The 17,546-nt window shown below is 42.0% G+C and overlaps 2 protein-coding genes across 5 annotated transcripts; one reads left to right on the top strand and one right to left on the bottom strand.

Moving 5' to 3' along the window:
• Window positions 1–245: 245 nt before the first annotated feature.
• On the top strand, window positions 246–10,403 carry atl1 (atlastin GTPase 1). Of its 4 annotated transcripts, none has more exons than XM_068338196.1 (14): window positions 246–375; window positions 2,170–2,420; window positions 2,959–3,093; window positions 3,264–3,368; window positions 3,941–3,991; window positions 4,206–4,262; window positions 4,570–4,662; window positions 4,754–4,892; window positions 5,064–5,191; window positions 5,742–5,798; window positions 6,023–6,094; window positions 6,169–6,600; window positions 6,911–6,925; window positions 8,007–10,403. In XM_068338196.1, the coding sequence occupies exons 1-14, from the start codon at window positions 336–338 to the stop codon at window positions 8,118–8,120; spliced, it is 1,689 nt and encodes a 562-aa protein (XP_068194297.1). In that variant the 5' UTR covers window positions 246–335; the 3' UTR covers window positions 8,121–10,403. The 4 variants fall into 4 exon arrangements, with proteins under 4 accessions (XP_068194297.1, XP_068194299.1, XP_068194298.1 ...); XM_068338197.1 differs by having other exon boundaries at window positions 247–369; XM_068338198.1 differs by lacking the exon at window positions 6,911–6,925.
• A 759-nt stretch (window positions 10,404–11,162) lies between these two features.
• Window positions 11,163–17,510, bottom strand: sav1 (salvador family WW domain containing protein 1). The gene is made up of 5 exons (XM_068338511.1): window positions 17,232–17,510; window positions 15,670–16,152; window positions 13,210–13,480; window positions 12,890–13,045; window positions 11,163–12,696 (listed from the first exon to the last, which is right to left on the bottom strand). The coding sequence occupies exons 1-5, from the start codon at window positions 17,323–17,325 to the stop codon at window positions 12,483–12,485; spliced, it is 1,218 nt and encodes a 405-aa protein (XP_068194612.1). The 5' UTR covers window positions 17,326–17,510; the 3' UTR covers window positions 11,163–12,482.
• Between the last annotated feature and the right edge of the window lie 36 nt (window positions 17,511–17,546).

The following is a 17,546-nucleotide window of genomic DNA, read 5'->3' as shown; positions in this document are numbered from 1 at the left end:
GCCACCTATCGATAAAATCTGAAAATGTATTTCCTCCCAATGTAACAGCGACTAAATATGAGATACGCCAGCCAGTCATAAATATTTGTCATACAACGTAGTCACACACAATCATATTTTTTAAAATTATATCAAGCTGTTAATTTACAGCACGTTGGAACAATAGAGACCAGCGCCCCCTGGCGGCACGAGTGACCCACACATAGCGCTGAATAAAAGCTCCATCATCGTCCTGCTGTGCGAGCATCGTTCTGGTGGAGAATCCTCCCTCCACTCATGACAACGGACTAGGACACCTGATTACCGGACAAACAGAGGGATTCAAGGACAGGATCATGGCCAAACACCGTAAAGACAGAGACAGCTGGGGTGAGTGTACGTAACATTTAATATTTCATGATTTTCTTGACGCATGTAGGTTTATTCTTGTCGAGGCGAGGCTACGAGCAATGCAACCGATTATTTGTTTTTGACTCCACCATGAAAGGCTTATCATTTCGCTTAAATTGTGTCTATTTATCATCCTATCCTAATATCTACTGGCCGTGAGAAATGCACGTAAATATTATACGTAAATATTGGTCGGTATTACACAATTTAACCCTGTGGTGAACGCTGTTTACAATAATCAGCATACTCTATGTGGGCCATGATGGTCTGTGAAGCGTTTGGAATCAAATGATGTAATATTGCATCAGTAAATAGCTTGTCATTACTGCCATCATCATCATATTCCTACTAATCTTCACTGCTATGATCATCATCTTCATCATCATCATCATCATCATCATCTCCACCACCATCATGTTTATGAGGACAACTAGCATCACTGACGTCACTCTGTGGCCCATGTTAACTTTGTGTACAGGACTGAAAGGGGGGAAATTGCTGCTGTTTATCCGGTCTGACCCACTTTTCTCCTGTCTTCGGTTAAAGGCAGCAGCAGCAACATGATCAGGTTAACCAGGCAGGCTTCTGCTGGGCCCTGGAGAGGCCTCTGACAATAGGTGTGAAATCAAACTGATAGTCTTCAGGCCGTAGAGGACGATTCCTGTTTATGTTATTCATTCTAATTTTTTTGGCATTCTTCATCCTTTTTTTTTTTTGCCACAGTCCATCCATCAGTTTTCTGGAAACATTTATCCTTTTACAGGGTCATGGTGAATGGATCCCAGGGCGGGGTGCATCCTGAACAGGTCCACCAGTTCACCACAAGGAGAAACAATCTGTTTATACTCACATTCACACCTATGGATGAATTCTATTCCCCAGTTCATCTATATTGCATGCGTTTGGATTGCAGGAGAAAACCAAAACCCTTAAAAAGAACCCACACAAAAACAGAAGGAAAACATGCTCCATGCACAGAGGTTACAAATCTGGATTAGAGCCATATATATATGTATGGTTGTTTTTTTAAATTTGGGGATCCTTTTGCATTTTGGGGGGGTTTACACGCCCAGACAAAAGTTTGCCATCTCAAAAAGCATTAAGTACACAAATGAGGTTTAGAGGCTAAATCTGCACCATGTTGTTGTTTCCACATGAGATGGCAGAGATTTGAAACACTCTGAGTCAGAGCTGGCGGGTGCCGGAAAAAAGCTGATCTCATTGGATTCAAACAGATGGGATGAAAAGCACGGCTAGATTTCTTATAAGTGTGAACAAGCTTACACACTACTGTATGTTATTGATCTGGGGCTAACAGGAAGGAATAATGGACTCGAATGTCCTGTTTCCTTGTCTAATGGACCACTAAGTTTCCTTCTCAACTTTGTGAATTAGCTCTAGCTGTTCACTAAATCACATAAAAATCATTTTATCTTACTGTTAATTACAATAAATTATGCAGATAAATGTCAGCAACATCATTTATCTGTACAAATCAGCAGAAATAAGTTTATCTTCCCTCCTTTAGGATCCTTTCTGCTCCAAAGTATGGAAACCCATTTCCAGGAATGCTCTAAAAAATATTGTAAATCATCAGTCAGGGGAATTAGTGAACTTTCTGAAAAACAATAATTTATCATCTACATATAATGACTTAATATCTCAAAATAACCAGTTGGCTTCTCAAATAAGTCTCATGATAATTTGGCAGAACTCGTCTTCCTACTGGCCTGTGCTGCCGCATCAGTCTCATTTTTTTCCATTTGTCTTGTCTTCCAGGGTCTCTCGGTGACAAAAACGTCTATGACTGGAGTTCAGAGGAGGAGGAGCCGGACGGGCGAGCGCGGCCTGTGCAGGTGCTGCTGGTAAAGGATGACCACACCTTTGAGCTGGATGAGGGGGCGCTGAGCCGCATCCTGCTGGCAGAGGAAGTCAGAGACCGGGAGGTGGTGGCCATCTCCGTGGCCGGAGCTTTCCGCAAGGGCAAGTCCTTCCTCATGGACTTCATGCTGCGTTACATGTACAATCATGTAAGTATCGGTCCGACGATGTTTTTAACGTCACATAATTTGCTCATTGTATTCATAATATTCATGGGTCTCAAATAAATTCAGTCTCGCTACTCTGGATTTATTTCTGCCAAGAAGCTTGTTTTATTAAATGTTTGCAGCAGATATTGAAAAAGCAGCAGACCAAAAAATTAAAAAAAAATTTCCTTAAAGATGCGATTTCATTTTCAGTTCATCATATTCTAATTATAATCATGTTCTGCATGTAGTTTTCGCCCATAAATAAGGAATTATGCAGGAATTTGAAATCATACTTTCAATGTATCGACACAACCGTAAAATAATGAACAAAAGTCTTAAAAACTCTCGGCTTTAAATTCTGATCTGATTCTGCACCAAAAATGTTTTATTTCTTTGCTTTTTTGTTTTTATTACACATTAGGTCACACGATTTTCCATAATCCAACTAAAAGGCAATCAAACCAAATAAACATTTACAAATTTAAGGAATACAAAATAGATATGAATGAAGACTTATGGACTTCTTTGCTGTCTTCAGGCAGCTGAAAGCTGGCTGGGAGACAGAGAAGAGCCCCTGACCGGCTTCTCTTGGAGGGGGGGCTCGGAGAGGGAGACCACCGGGATCCAGATCTGGAGCGAGGTCTTCCTGGTGGACAAGCCAGATGGAAGAAAGGTGAAATCTCTTACACAGCTTTAAATGTGATCCTATTTTTCAGATTGGATGAAGAGCTCGCTCATGTTAATGCTTCATCATTATTCTACTCTGACTCTTTTCCCCCTGGTGGGAGAGAGACGGGTTGACTATGCAACAGAGGTCAGTGTCTGTGTGTGTTACTGTCGCAGGTCGCTGTGCTGCTGATGGACACACAAGGCACGTTTGACAGCCAGTCCACCCTGAGGGATTCAGCCACCGTGTTCGCTCTGAGCACCATGATCAGCTCCATGCAGGTACAGCCGCGTTCGGCCAGCGGACTCAGATCTACTTCTATGAACGAGTCAGACTGATCCATACTGAAATACAACGGATGAGTTAAGATTTTCCTCCGGCATCATCAGGCAGACGACTATAGCCGTGGATTTCGGATGGATTTCCATTTAATTTGGAAGACATTCAGACAACCCTTTGAGGACAAGTTGTTGTCTCTTGAGTGACTTGATTGACGATTTTCTTCTGCCATTATCAGCTTTTTTAATTTGCTTAACAGATGTTGTGTAAATTAATTGCTAGTTGGCTAATTTTAGCCTGCTAAATTAAGCTGGTGAACATAGTGATAATAATACCTGATAAAATCATTTTTAAATTACTCAAGGACTGCTGAACTTTTAATATCAAATCACTGGTTCAGCATGTATGGATGGATGGGTGTCATGAAATGTCCAAAGGACAACTGTATTATTCACATATTCACATAATGTTAGAAAGACAAAACAACAACAAAACCTCTCTCATGTTTTTTTTAATAAGTGAGCTCCCATTTCTAAGCATTAATAAATTTATCATGTCAATTCATTATATTCAGGTTTACAACATCTCACAGAATGTGCAAGAGGATGACCTTCAGCATCTGCAGGTAAATTGCTCAAAATACCACAAGCCAGACAGAGGTGTGCAGTAGTGTTTGGCTTTTTGTGTAGAAGAAACAGGACTGAATCCACAGGTCTCACACAACTAAACTAAAATTCTAAACTGAATGGACTCTTGTGGCTGTGTAAAGCATTCAGTTTGATCTTTTATTAAATCACATTTGACATTTTCTCATATTTTGTTTATCCTTCTTATTCCAGCTTTTCACTGAGTACGGCAGACTCGCTATGGAGGAGACTTTCCTCAAGCCGTTTCAGGTAGTGAACTTCACTTTTACTTTTTAAATTTATAAAGTATTCATTACACACGCTGTTGATACATTGATACATTTTGTTAGAACTTTTTTGAAATACTGTGATAATTTTATTTTTGTCAAGCTGCTTATTTGTGGTTGTTTCAAATATCTTGAAATAATGAAATGAGGTTTATAATGTAGAAGTGTAAATCATCACTGAATTTGAAAGTGGACGGATGCTCAAACTGTAAAAATAAAGTAAATTATTTGATTTGACCATGACATATTAAACAAGATATCTTTAATAAGAGTTGTTTTTTTTCTTGAAGTCCATGATTTTTCTCGTTCGAGACTGGAGCTTTCCGTACGAGTTTCCCTACGGACAGGAAGGAGGAATGAAGTTTCTAGAGAAGAGGCTGAAGGTTAGTTTTAACCATCTGTGGTTGATGGACACAAGCAAATGAATCCATTTTCTAGTAACTTACACACAAGGTCTTCTTCTTTGTGGTCCAGATCTCAGAGAACCAGCATGAAGAGCTGCAGAACGTACGTAAACACATCCACTCCTGCTTCACCAACATTTCCTGTTTCCTGATGCCTCACCCGGGCCTCAAAGTGGCCACCAACCCACACTTTGATGGACGAATTTCAGGTGTGGAATTTTTCCTTCTCGTCTCTGGTGTTCTCCCACTAAAAACAGGGGTTGACACAACATAAAATTTAGCAAACAACAAACCAAAAGGCTTACAGGGAGTTTGTGATAAAATTGAACTATAAACCATATCATACAATCTAGTCTCTCTTTCTCCGTCTGTCTGTCCAGAGATCGATGGAGACTTCTTAAACAACCTGAAGGTTCTGGTCCCGTGGCTCCTCAGTCCTTGTAACATCGACGTGAAGGAGATAAACGGCAGCAAAATCACCTGCAGAGGCCTGGTGGAGTATTTCAAGGTCAGAGCTCAGGACGACCTTTACCCCAAACACAACACCGTCTGCAGTCTCACTGATAAGCGCCGGATTGCTCGCTCTTCTCACCAGTGACCTTGGACATACCTTGTGTTTCCGATGATATACAGCTCTCTGTAAATACCTATATATCTTGACATATTAATTTATTCACTGGATGAACGGTGACACTCTGGACACCCCCAGAGACATTTTCATCCTAAATACACCCTGTGCTCTTTTGTTTCGACTTTCATCTCAGACTCCTCTGGTGCTCTGATTTGTAGATTTAAAAAAAACCAAAACCCACCAAGACAGTCGAACGACAGTCGATTTCCTTCTCAATAATTTGTTCTCCATCTGAACACAACAACGCGCCACACCTACTACGACTACGTGGACAGTTGCATTTATATTCTGCGTGCAACAAACGTGATGTGAAAGTGAAAGTAACTGTGGTGACATCCTGTCGCTGCTTTGTGCTGGTTGTAGAAACTTTCTTGAGGTTCTGCACACAGAAAAGACTAAAATGCAGTTCTTTCTCATTTTTTTGCAGGCATACATCAAAATTTACCAAGGTGAGGAGCTGCCACATCCCAAATCCATGTTGCAGGTACATCTCCAGTTGTATTTACATTGTATTTTGTGTATTGAAATTCTTGTTGTGACGTCTTTGATTATTTTTGACTTAATAAGCTAAAGTTACTATCAGCCTTTTAATGTATAGTGGACAACCCAATCATCCTTGATACTTCTGCTGTGATACATTTGTCACATTATGGTTCATCTTACAGATTTACCTTTAAATGAACTATCACTCTATTCTCTTCCTCTCAGGCCACAGCAGAGGCAAATAACTTGGCAGCAGTTGCAGCTGCAAAGGATCTGTACAACAAGAAAATGGAGGAGGTGGGTGTACAACGTAAAATAAATCCTAAAGCAGCCGTCTAATCCTTCGCTGACCCTCTCCATTCTGTGGACAGGTGTGCGGGGGGGACCGGCCCTTCCTGGCTCCGAACGAGCTGCAGGCCCGACACGGCACCATCAGAGAGGAGGCCCTGCAGGTGTTCCGAGGCGTGAAGAAGATGGGAGGTGAGGAGTTCAGCCGTCGGTACCTGCAGCAGCTGGAGGGAGAAATCGATGAGGTGTTTGTTCAGTACATCAAGCACAACGATTCCAAGAACATTTTCCACGCCGCCCGCACGCCGGCCACGCTCTTCGTGGTCATCTTTGTCATGTACGTGGCCGCGGGCATCACGGGCTTTGTGGGTGTGGACATCATCGCCAGCTTGTGTAACATGATCCTGGGTCTGGCGCTGATCACTCTCTGCACCTGGGCGTACATCCGCTACTCCGGGGAATACAGAGAACTTGGCGCTGTCATCGACCAGGTGGCTGGTGCGCTGTGGGACCAGGTAATCTAATTACAATACAAACATTGATTGAGAACAAATCTGCCAACTATAATCATACACAAAGTTGAAGTTAATGTCATTAATAATACACAAGCACTTGAAAAAGTCAAAGGGCTCATGCACTCTTACCCCTACATTAGTGGCAAAAATGTATTCTATATGATTAAGATTAATTTACCCACCACGAGAGGGCAGCAGTCTGCTTTAAATGTAATCAGACTCCTTCAGTAATGGTGAGTTGTTGGTGAACATGTTATTCTTATTATTTGCTCATGGTCTGTGTATTTCTTTCTTTTTATTGCTTCTGAAGGGAAGCACAAATGAGGTAAGAGGAACAATCCTGGAGGGATTATTTACCAGCTATATTTACTCCTTTGGGAAACCATGAATGGGCTCCAATTTTCTCAGAGGTGTTGACATGCATATAAATAGTAAAGCAAGTAGTTTACTCTTAATGTACTAGAGATCACATAGCCTGCACTAAATTCGACATGGAAAATGATATAATATGATATGGCAGCATTTAAATAGAACCTTATGAAATGTTATGTCAACCTTTATGGGTCTGTCATTGAGATCCTCGCCACAACTCTTTCCATCATGTTCTCACTGGACTTACCCATTTGTGGTGGTACCATTCCACTTCTTTTTGCAACTTTAAGCTTTCAAAAAACATGCATAGATACAAACAAATTCAAAGCAGAGCATGAACAGAAGATTCTCTTTGTATTTCTGTGTTCAGATCTGTTTTTATCAGTGTTTCGGAGCACGCTGTTTGAGGAAGGTGCATGCAACCTCTTTAATACGTTTCTAAGCTAAAAGTGTTAGGATGGATTGTGTCTAAGGAACATGCACAAGCTTGAACGCATGTGCCTCTGGTGCTCGATGAGATAAACAAGAACTTGCAATCTCTGCATACCTCGTGTTTACCTGCTACCTGGAAGTTAGCACTTCACTTCAGAAACTTCAGACATGCATGCTAACACTTTAAGCTTCAATCGTACACCAGGAATTCAGTGTAAGACAGTGTGTAAATTACATATATGTCTTGATCAATTAAAAAAAGTTATTCATGATTTTCAAAGAAAACCTACAACAATTTAACTGGGTTTTTTTGTGGTTGTTAAATAGTAAACTAGCTGCTTCAGAAATAAAATGGGTCAACTGTAGAAAAGAGTCCTACACTCACTTCAGGCACACCAGCATACAGCTTTATTGATTTGGGTGTATTAGTCAAAATCTCACAAAGAATCCTAAATTTGGAAATTTAATTGCAGTTGTTCTGCAGAATTTTATGACACCAGTTCGGATGTGATATGTCGGACATTTTTATGGACTACAAAACTTCCTCAATCCATCCTTTTCAGCACTATTTGAATTCTGCATCTCTGTTCTGTGAGCCACAGGCTTTCTACAAGCTGTATAATGTAGCGGCCAATCACAGGCACCTGTACCAGCACGCCTTCCCTGGGCCACAAGTGGAGGAGGGTGCAGAGGAGCGGGACAAGAAGAGGGACTGATAGGATGAGGCTGCAGGGACTTCCTGGTGATGGACACCTGTCAGGCGCTCTGAATTGGCTGGCACTGCCGACCAAAACATCCACTACTTTAATCCTGATAATAACAGACTGTATAATGTTCATTCATAGGCTGAGCGTCTACTCTGCCATTCATCGCTGTGAAATAATAACACCTGTACAGACACTCTGCCAGAGGAGACCACGACCTCTGATCAGCTCCTGATTTCACGTCAAACAGGTCGTTTTCATCGCTGATTTTCAAAGTATAGCCAAACTTGTGAAATCTCCATTTGTGACCATTGTTCTGTTTTTTGACTATTAGTGCTATTTATAAGAATATCTATGATCTGCATTGTTTGAAAGCCAAAATAGATACTGTATGTTAAATGATGAAGCGTGACAAGCATCATCAGCATGGTAAATGGTTAATGTCTGCTAAAACCAGGTATACTTTATTAAAAAAAAAGTTTTGATGGTTGTGACAAAGTGGTTCCATTCAGAAACTCATTGATTAGTTGAATGTTTTGGAAGTTTGTTGTTATTTTTTTTTAGATCTGGATGGGCTGACATTTAGAAAAGACAAAAGGTTCACACGTTACAGTCAACATTATCTCTCACTTTGTTTGCAGAGCTGTAATCGCGCACTGATCCTTTGTGTGTGTGTGTGTGTGTGTGTGTGTGTGTGTCTGTGTGTGTGTGTGTGAGGGGAAACAGTGTTTGCTTTACATTGTGATGCCGAAACCATTGTTGTGTTTCTCACTGAATGTTCGAGCAGATCCAAGGAATGTAACTATACTCTGTGTCCACTGAGGAATCAAAGCTGGTTGTTATGAGGCGGGGCGACCGGCCCGCTTTGGGAAAGGATCGTCATTCCACATCTGTTTCATCATCTTTCACACGCAGAATCTATGAAACAAAAAAAAACTGCTGCATGGTGAAAGAGGACAAAGCAGCTTGCATTTGTGTTTGACTACTTTGACTTCATAGACTGTTACTGTTGATCTGTAGGACTGTGCTACTTGTTTATGACTCACCGGATCACAGATCTAACTGTAAAACATCTGCACCGCGTACATTTGATCACCAACAGAACAGGAACACAGTCATGCATATTTAGCAAGTTTATACTGAGGTTTGGCCTAATGGGGTGTACGTTTAGAGGCGCTGCGGCTTCTAGAGTCTTCCATACTATATAATCACCATCAGTGAGGCCTTCATCTAACTCTACGTTAAAGGAACAGTTCACCCAAACATGAAAATTCAGAAATTACCTGCTCACCCCTGTGATGATAAAAGATAGGTTCACTTTTTTAGTCCACAAAACATTCCTGGAGTTTTAGAGCAAAACAGTGATGCAGAGTTCCTCGGAACAAATGAAGACGGGGACTTGTTTTAAAAATCAAACAAACTAATATATGACATTTCAATGTTTGTATGGTTTAGTTCAAGTCCTCAGAAGCCTTGACATCCAAAACAGTTATTTACATTATTTCTTAAGCTTAAATGTAACCTTCAAGCTAAAGGTTTTAGCATGCACCCCTCCCAAGGAGGCTACGTATATCTTGTCTTCTGGCAAATGTATATGTGGTAGTGTGAAGTCAGTGCTCATGATTTATGTGTTCACAATGTAGGGTACAATTATCAAACCACAACCTTCTCACATATTTAAAGTAACTTCCACTCCACTTGTCTATTTTGGCCATTGATAATTATCCATAAAGTTGGTTCCAAACCTGTGGGAGCATCACAGCACATTTGTCACAAAAAAGGCATAAAATTTGGGTCAATGACTACTAGTGTTGCTTCGACTCTGCAAGAAACTGAAAAAAAAGAAAAAAAATCATCTTAAAAAAACCCCAACACGTTTTCAGATGAGTTTAGAATCTCAGGGCTCCCATTTTTTAAAACCAGCCCTTGTCGTCATCAGTTGTTTTAGGTGGATGCTGAAATTCTGTTGTGTCGATGGAGAAAATTCACCCAACTGTTCATCAGTGGGTTAGTGAGAAGACAAGGACTGGATTTTTCACCCACTGCTCCTTTAAGACTCGAGGGTTTTCACATCCCACTCATGGCTTTGTGTGCAGTCAGAGATTTATCTACATTGTGTTGCAATCTGTAAATAATATTTGATGTTTTTTTTGTTATTAAAAAAACAACCTATGAAAACATGTTATTTTTGGATTGAAACACACATTCCTCAAAGTCGCCTCCATCAAATTTACATCAGCCGCGGATGTCGAGGGAGCTACAGAGCACTGAATGGTAAAATCCAACTCTTCCAGGTCAACACTGCTATTGTTTCAGCACATGCACTGCAAAGGTTCATTTACAAGGAAATTAATAATAAAGTTGGACCAAAACAATAGAAACTAGAGTAATTTCTTTTTTGATTTGCTTGGATGTGTGATTTATTGCATGTTTACATTCCCTCATTCCAAAGAGAGATGGGAAACTGTAAACTTAAAATAAAAACATGATTAATTCATTTTCTTCTAATTATCCGGGTTTGAGAGGAGAGGGAAGTGGTTTCAGCCGAGAAGCATAAAACTTCCCTTTCCCCAGTCACTCATGGGATATAATCCCTCCAGTGCGCCCTGCGGAGGTGTCTTCCTAGTGGGACATGCACAGAACGCCTCCCCAAGGAGGCTGCTTGATGATGTCACAGAAGCGCTGTACTGTCTGACCCATGTTTTCTCTGGATCTTATAATTCACGGTGTGTTCAGCATTCTTATTTTGCTTGTTCCTTTTGTTTGCGTGCATCAGAGTTTTGACAAAGTCCTCATATGGGGTGCATGCAAACTACTTTAGCTGATGAACAACCCTGAACATTCCCTCTTTAAAAAAATGTTAAAAATAAATGAATTAGACTTGAATTGCAAAACACGAGCAGCACGGAGTTGTATTTTTTAAATTTTTTTTATCTTTTCGTTCAGGAGAAAGGTGTCATGTTCGTTTAAAGCCAGATTTTCAATACGACCTGCTTCAGTTACCATAAAAAAGTTGTTTAAGTGTAGATGAACGTGACAAACAGCAACCAGAAATGTTTTAATTCACTGCAGACTTTATTACATGTCCTGTATTTGCAAAACATAAAATCAGATATGTACAAACTGATGAGCCCATTCAAGAAAAAAAAAAAATACAAGTCTTGCATAGTGAAACTCACTGAGGAGAGGTTCTTTTCACATCCAATCCACTGTTACCTCGTCACACACACCCCGTTAGGATATTCAGAAATGTTTCCTCTTTTTTTTTTCTAACAGGTAAAATCTTTGTTGAAAAGCAGAACAATAGTATTTTGCCCATTTTAGGACGTCAGTTAACTGAAAGCACAACTAGACTAGGAAACATTACTGAGTATCTTGAAAAAATAGGTGTAAATCAACTGATTAGTAATCAGGAGAATGTTTCCAAGAACCTGCCCTTCTTCCATTGAAGAAATATCTCAGTCCATAACAATAAGGCATTACCTACGCAAGAAATATCCACAAAAAATGAAACGAAGTTGAATTGCACTCATTTGGCAAACTTAATGCGTCTTTGAAATGTTCCAGTAGCTTATTTATGTTCATAATACACACAAGAAAATTCCTGACTTGCAATAATGCCAAGAGCCAAGAGCTGCTCCAACCGTTGCATCAAATGTGATGCTTCATCGAACAAAGGTCTTTAAATAATGACATGTTTCATATCAAAACTAAATTTGTTTTAAAGTTTTGGTGGATTGTCTTATAATGGATACATTATTAAAAAAAACGAAGAAAAACACACTTTTTTTTCTAAATGTAAAAAAAAAAAGTGTGATTTCAGGTTATGAGAGTAACAAAGCAACAGGAAAAAAAAAAGTCATGAAGTATTTCAAATTAGAAGAAAGCTGCCGGTTGTTTTCTCCCACAGGAAAAAATAACTGGTTTACACGAGGCGAGTGCAGACGTTGTAAAAACCCTGCGTGTTATACTTATGTTTTTTTTGTTTTGTTTTTTTAAACAAAGGCACAGTTTCAGGATGTTTTTGAACAAATATCCACAGTTTTCAGATTCACTTCTCCTCAGCTTGGCACCACAAGCTGACTCTCCAGATGGAGCGCAATTCATTTTTCTTTCTTCATTGGAGTGCTTCTGTTCAGTCATTCAGAAACTGAGTGTCACGTGTGGTGGGGGGAAACCCCTCCACATTCGTCTGTCTGGATTTGGTGGCTGTATATTTGGATCAAGCGAAGGCACAGATGTGTTTGGTAAAGAGGCAATTAAGAGTCAATCATGATTTCAAAGGAAACAGTTGACCGCTCCCAAAACTTGTGGAGACCTCAGAGAGGCGTGCCCCCCCGCCCCCCCTCGAGGCGTCCCTGCTGCTCAGACGCGTCACATGTTCCCTGTGAAGTTCTTGCCGGGCTGCTGAGTGTACCACTGCTGCCGTTGTTTGCGGGCCTCGACCTCTGACAGCAGCGCCTGTCGGTACGCCTCGTACGATTTGACGATGTGCTCCAGCTCCTTCATGAAGAGCAGCTTCAGCATCCCCTGGTACGTGTCCAGGTCGGCCAGCTGGAACAGCTCCCACTTCAAGATGTGGTCGTACCTGGAGGAAAAGGAGCAACCGACAGAAGTCCAAAGTTCTTTAAAAAAGTTTGATAAATCTGCAGTAAATTAAAATGTTGCATGCATTGTATACACAGACGAAAAAAGATGATTGATTAATCAACCAATGGCCTGATAAATTCGCGCAGGCGGATTCTAAGAAGAAATTTGTCTACTTCTGAAATATTTCTCACTTGAGCGGGGCGCGGGCGTAAACCTGCAGCCAGTCGGGGATCTCGGCCGTGTGGTACGGGTTCGCCGGCACCAGCACCGGCTGGTTCCTCTCTGCGGGACGCGGCTGATAGGTGACAGGAGGCGGTAGCGGCGGAGGCTGGTCATAGCGAGGCACACTGGAATAGACGGGTAATAAACAGCACAGCTTGATGTATGTGTAGTGTCGTATTAATAACCCATGTGTAAACTTCAATGGAGTGCAGAGAGATGATGGTTACAGTAAATGGTAGTATTAAGAACACTGAATTAGATTAAAAACTTAGTCGATCAGACAATATACCTCGGAGCGCAAGGGTGACGATACTGAGCTCTCTTGTTGATGTGATCCACATAATAGACGCCAAACTCAGCCGACTCCACCTTTTCCCAGCCTGGAGGGAGCCCCTCCCTCTCCAGAGGGTGGCTCCAGTGTGTGGTGTTAGTGTTGTGGTCGATGTAGTACTTCCTGCCGCGGATGGTCCAGTCAACGGTCCAGCCAGCAGGAAGGGGGAGGTCCTCTCCCGTCAGACTGGAGAGGTTCCCGAGGGATTTGGCCTGTATTCGACCTATGCCTGAGGAAAACAAACTTTTTTTCTTTTAGAATCCTCCGGAGAGAGGAAGAGGTGTGTGACCAGCAGAGCAGCTGCCAGCAAATAGCGCCTTTGGGAAAGAAAATTTATTTTGGGAAATTTCTTAAAAAACAGCTTGTGTGGGAAAAATTAAAGGAAAGGAATGTCAAGCGCATAAAAAAAAATCATTGTGATGTGGCAGCTGAACGCGGAGCAGAATGAACGAATTGTGAAGTGTACAGTTCATCGCTGGCACACCTATGTTCCATTTCTCACTTGTGCATTCATATACAGTAATCCCTCACGCATTCGCACATTAACAGTCGCGACTTCATCTCATTGTGGATTTTTTTCGTAAACAATAAATAGTTGGTCGCTATATTGCGGAATTCGTTATTCGCGTGTGGTTCCTGGAACGCATTAATCGCGAGGAACGAGGGCGCTCTGTACATGTATGTATGTGAATGGGTAGAGCTGAGCGAGGTGTTCAAATTATTACCACAGAACACATTTAACATTGGCAAGAACATAATAAATCTCGACTCATGTCTGATAGAGACTGTCTATAACTCTGCGAGGGGAGAGGGTGGTGATAACCGCGGGAGGTTCTCTAAATAATGTTTCAACCAAAGCTGAAAGACATGAGTTTTACTTGGCAAAGGGGAGACGCATTAACTTTAAATAGACGGTATTTTGTAACTACTTTCTGATGAATGAGAGGAAATGGGAGTGTTGTGACATAAAAAAAATCAATCTAATACTCTCTGTTAGAGCAGACGGAATGGGTTAATGCAGGAGTTTTCTTGCTGAAAACTTTCAGAGTGATAACTAACTAACTAGCCGTCCGATCCAATCAGCCTGGAGTGATTCGGGAAGATCAGAGAATAAAAGAGAAATGTGCTGAGAATTAAGTAATCTCAGCAAGATGGCCGCTGCGATCTGATGCATTTTTCACCAGAGTGACAGCAAAGGAGCTGGAGCTCTCTGCCAGCTGCTGAGTGAAGGGACGGAATGTGCGAGTGATTCACAGAAATGTACTCCTCCTCCTTCTCCTCCACCACCACCACCACCACCACATCATCATCCTCCTGGCTACAGACCTAAAGTTTCATCACAGGAATCTGTCTGGATACATTCAGACTACTGTAGTTACAAACGGTGATGCAGGAGTTGTACCACAGCACTGACGATGAAGTCGAGCCAGAGATCAAGAAAAATGAATCAACAACGCCGTGTTGTGATGCGTGGCATTTCCTGTGTTTTGCTGCGATGTTCACAAGCTGACACAGTGCTCCTATATTACTCTAACCCAGTGATTTCCAAATTGTGGGTTGTGCCCTCTAAGGGGGTGTGATGAGGTATCTGGGGCATGGTGTGTGTTTTCCTGAGGAAAATACTCAAAGAAACTACTACATGTATTTGATTTGTCTTAGACGTACCAGAATAAAGTGTAATTGCACATCCGCTACAGTAGCCGGCAGTAGCGCTTTCACGTCTACATGTAACAAGCCATCAACGGTAATGAATGGCGCGTACGCAGGGACTTTTTACTTCTCTGCAGTGGCTTTCTTGTGGAAAAATCTAGCCTAGCCTATCCTATCCCATAACCCCAGAGGATAGCTGGGGGCACCATAGACAACCTGTGGTTGTCATCATATGGTCTGTCTTGGGCAATTGAACCAGGCAGCGCCGATACCCAGGATGGAAAAAACATTGTCTTGCCTTGAAAACGACATGATCTCCAGATAAACCAGGAATAATATCGTTGGTCAAGGAGTGGTGTTAGTGCAGTAACTGGATTTTATAGTGCCACCAAGATTTTTTTTTCCAAATTTTTTTTTGTTTCAAATTGTGTTTTACCTTATTATATTGTACAAAGTTATCTTGTACATGATTTATGGGAATTCATGCAAAATATATTGTTCCTGAAGAGAGTCTTTCCTGATATCTGAAAAGTAAAATCTCTATATTCTGGGGTAATCATCAAACAGTTCTGGTCTACTTTTATCACTGTCTGTCACATACTTTCACAACCATGTGTGCAGTTCAACAATGTTATTCCTGATGTCACATTTTTAAGTCTCATTTCCTTCCAATTTTTCTCTCACTGCCTCTTGTTTACATTCATATGAAGGAGAAAAATCTAAACCACGACTGTGGAAAAGAGAGAGGCAAAACACATTTAGGTTTACCTGAACGAGGTCTGCTTGGCGCTGGGGGAGTGTGCTGTCGGGGAAGTCTTTGGAAGTTGTGTTCATTGTGCTCATAGTATCTAAAGTCCTCAGGAAAGCGATCTGGGATCCTCCTGGGCTGGCGCTGTTGGTGCTGCTGGTTATCGTAGTAGGGTTCAGGAGGGTAATAATACCGGGCAGCGTCGCCGTTCTCAGACATGGGGCTTATGTCAGTGAGGAATGACTGTGAAGAGCCTCCATACTCGCGGGGCAGGTCTCCCAGACTGCGAGGCAGGTACGGCGGTGCTGACATTCGATGGCTCTCTCTGCGGGCCACCTCGTGAGGAGGCCTCTGCACGGGGGTACGGAGAAAGCTCTTGTTGCGGGAGACCACAGGCTCCCGGCTAGGCGCCACAGGGTAGGCAGAGGGCCCCATGTCTGGCAGAGGGACCTCTGTGCGTCTGGGAATAGTGGGTCCATGACGGATGAATGAAGGCATAAGATCTGCAAGAAGGTACACAAGACAAACATCTAATTCAGTGTTGATCAATACAGTTATTGATTAATGTGACTCAGTACAGTCTTTTTCAAGTAGTGGATCTAGATCTACCTTTTTAAACACTGCAAAAACCTCAGCTACGGTCAGTCATGATATGGATTGTTTTATAAGATTAGATTGACAGCCAGAATGAGGATTATGGTTTAATTGAATTATTATGAAATCGCTCTGTCAGTTAAAGCTTTACAGTAAACTACAGTCGTCTCATCTTCAAGGAGATGGATGTATATTATAATAGGGTGAGACAGTGGGTTGCACCGTTGCCTCCCGTGGGTTGTGACGCTGAGAACTGGAGGGGGTGATTGTGATAAACCGGGACGTGCTTAAATAAAGTCCAGTCAGGTTTGGGTAATAAAGCATTCCATCTCTGCTTTTTTGCAGATGATGTTGTCCTGTTGGCCTCAGCAAACACTGCGGCGGTTTGCAGCTGAGCGTGAAGGGAGTAGGATGAACATCAGCTCAAAACCTCAAGATCCTCCCTGAAGAGCTGGATGGGGTGTCTAAGAAAGTGGAAGAACGAGCATCCCTGCTCAGACTGTTGCCTCCGGATAAGAGGTTGAAGAGGGATGGATGGATGGATGGATAAAACGAGTGTAAACAAGTCAAAAACAGACCAAATTCATTCAATTGGTGGGACAAATATAATTACAGCGAGATAAAAAGTTATCAGTGAACCATTCCACCAACTTTTTAATGAATGTTACAAATAAAACCCCAACACGGTCTCAGCTCTGTTCCTCAGAGGTCACCGCTACCTCTCCACTCCTCTTCGGATCTGCGGGTGACGCGAATGTAAGATGAGCATTTAGCTGGCTAGCAGGTTAGCAACAAGTTACGATGTTCTGAAAGTCCTTTAAAAAGTTTCTTTAAAAATATGAGAGACATTTTAACACAACTCATATTTACTCGCATTCATTTTAACTTGTTTACTGAAACTAACTAGCAGTTTATTAGCCATTAATGTGATCTCCGACAGCAGGCTAACGTGAGCTAACAAGGCTAGCCACCAATTTGTTGCGCTTACTTCTGAGGAGCGGCGACGTTTCCTTCTTCACATACTTCCCGTGTACCTCGGCTGGTTTCGACGCTTCGTTTTTACTTTTCTTTCGGGAGAGCATAACTCAAGGCTCGGATACGTCAACAACAACACAGCGCTGGAATTCCACTGTTCGATCCTTCGACTCCATCACGTTCAGTTAGCTCGGAGCTGAAAGGAGACATTTTTAGCCGCCACTAGCTAGCAGCTGTCAGCCTGCTAACGCCAGCGGTCCAGTCCGCTCTGAGCAGCGCACCACTCCCACCGCTGGTCCCGACTGGGAGCGCTTCTGGTCGGCCCAGC

The sequence above is a fragment of the Antennarius striatus genome, chromosome 17 (genome assembly GCF_040054535.1).
Source record: "Antennarius striatus isolate MH-2024 chromosome 17, ASM4005453v1, whole genome shotgun sequence".
NCBI lineage: Eukaryota > Metazoa > Chordata > Actinopteri > Lophiiformes > Antennariidae > Antennarius > Antennarius striatus.
The sequence above is the reverse complement of the archived record's forward strand: the minus strand, read 5'-3'. Positions and strand labels throughout refer to the sequence as shown.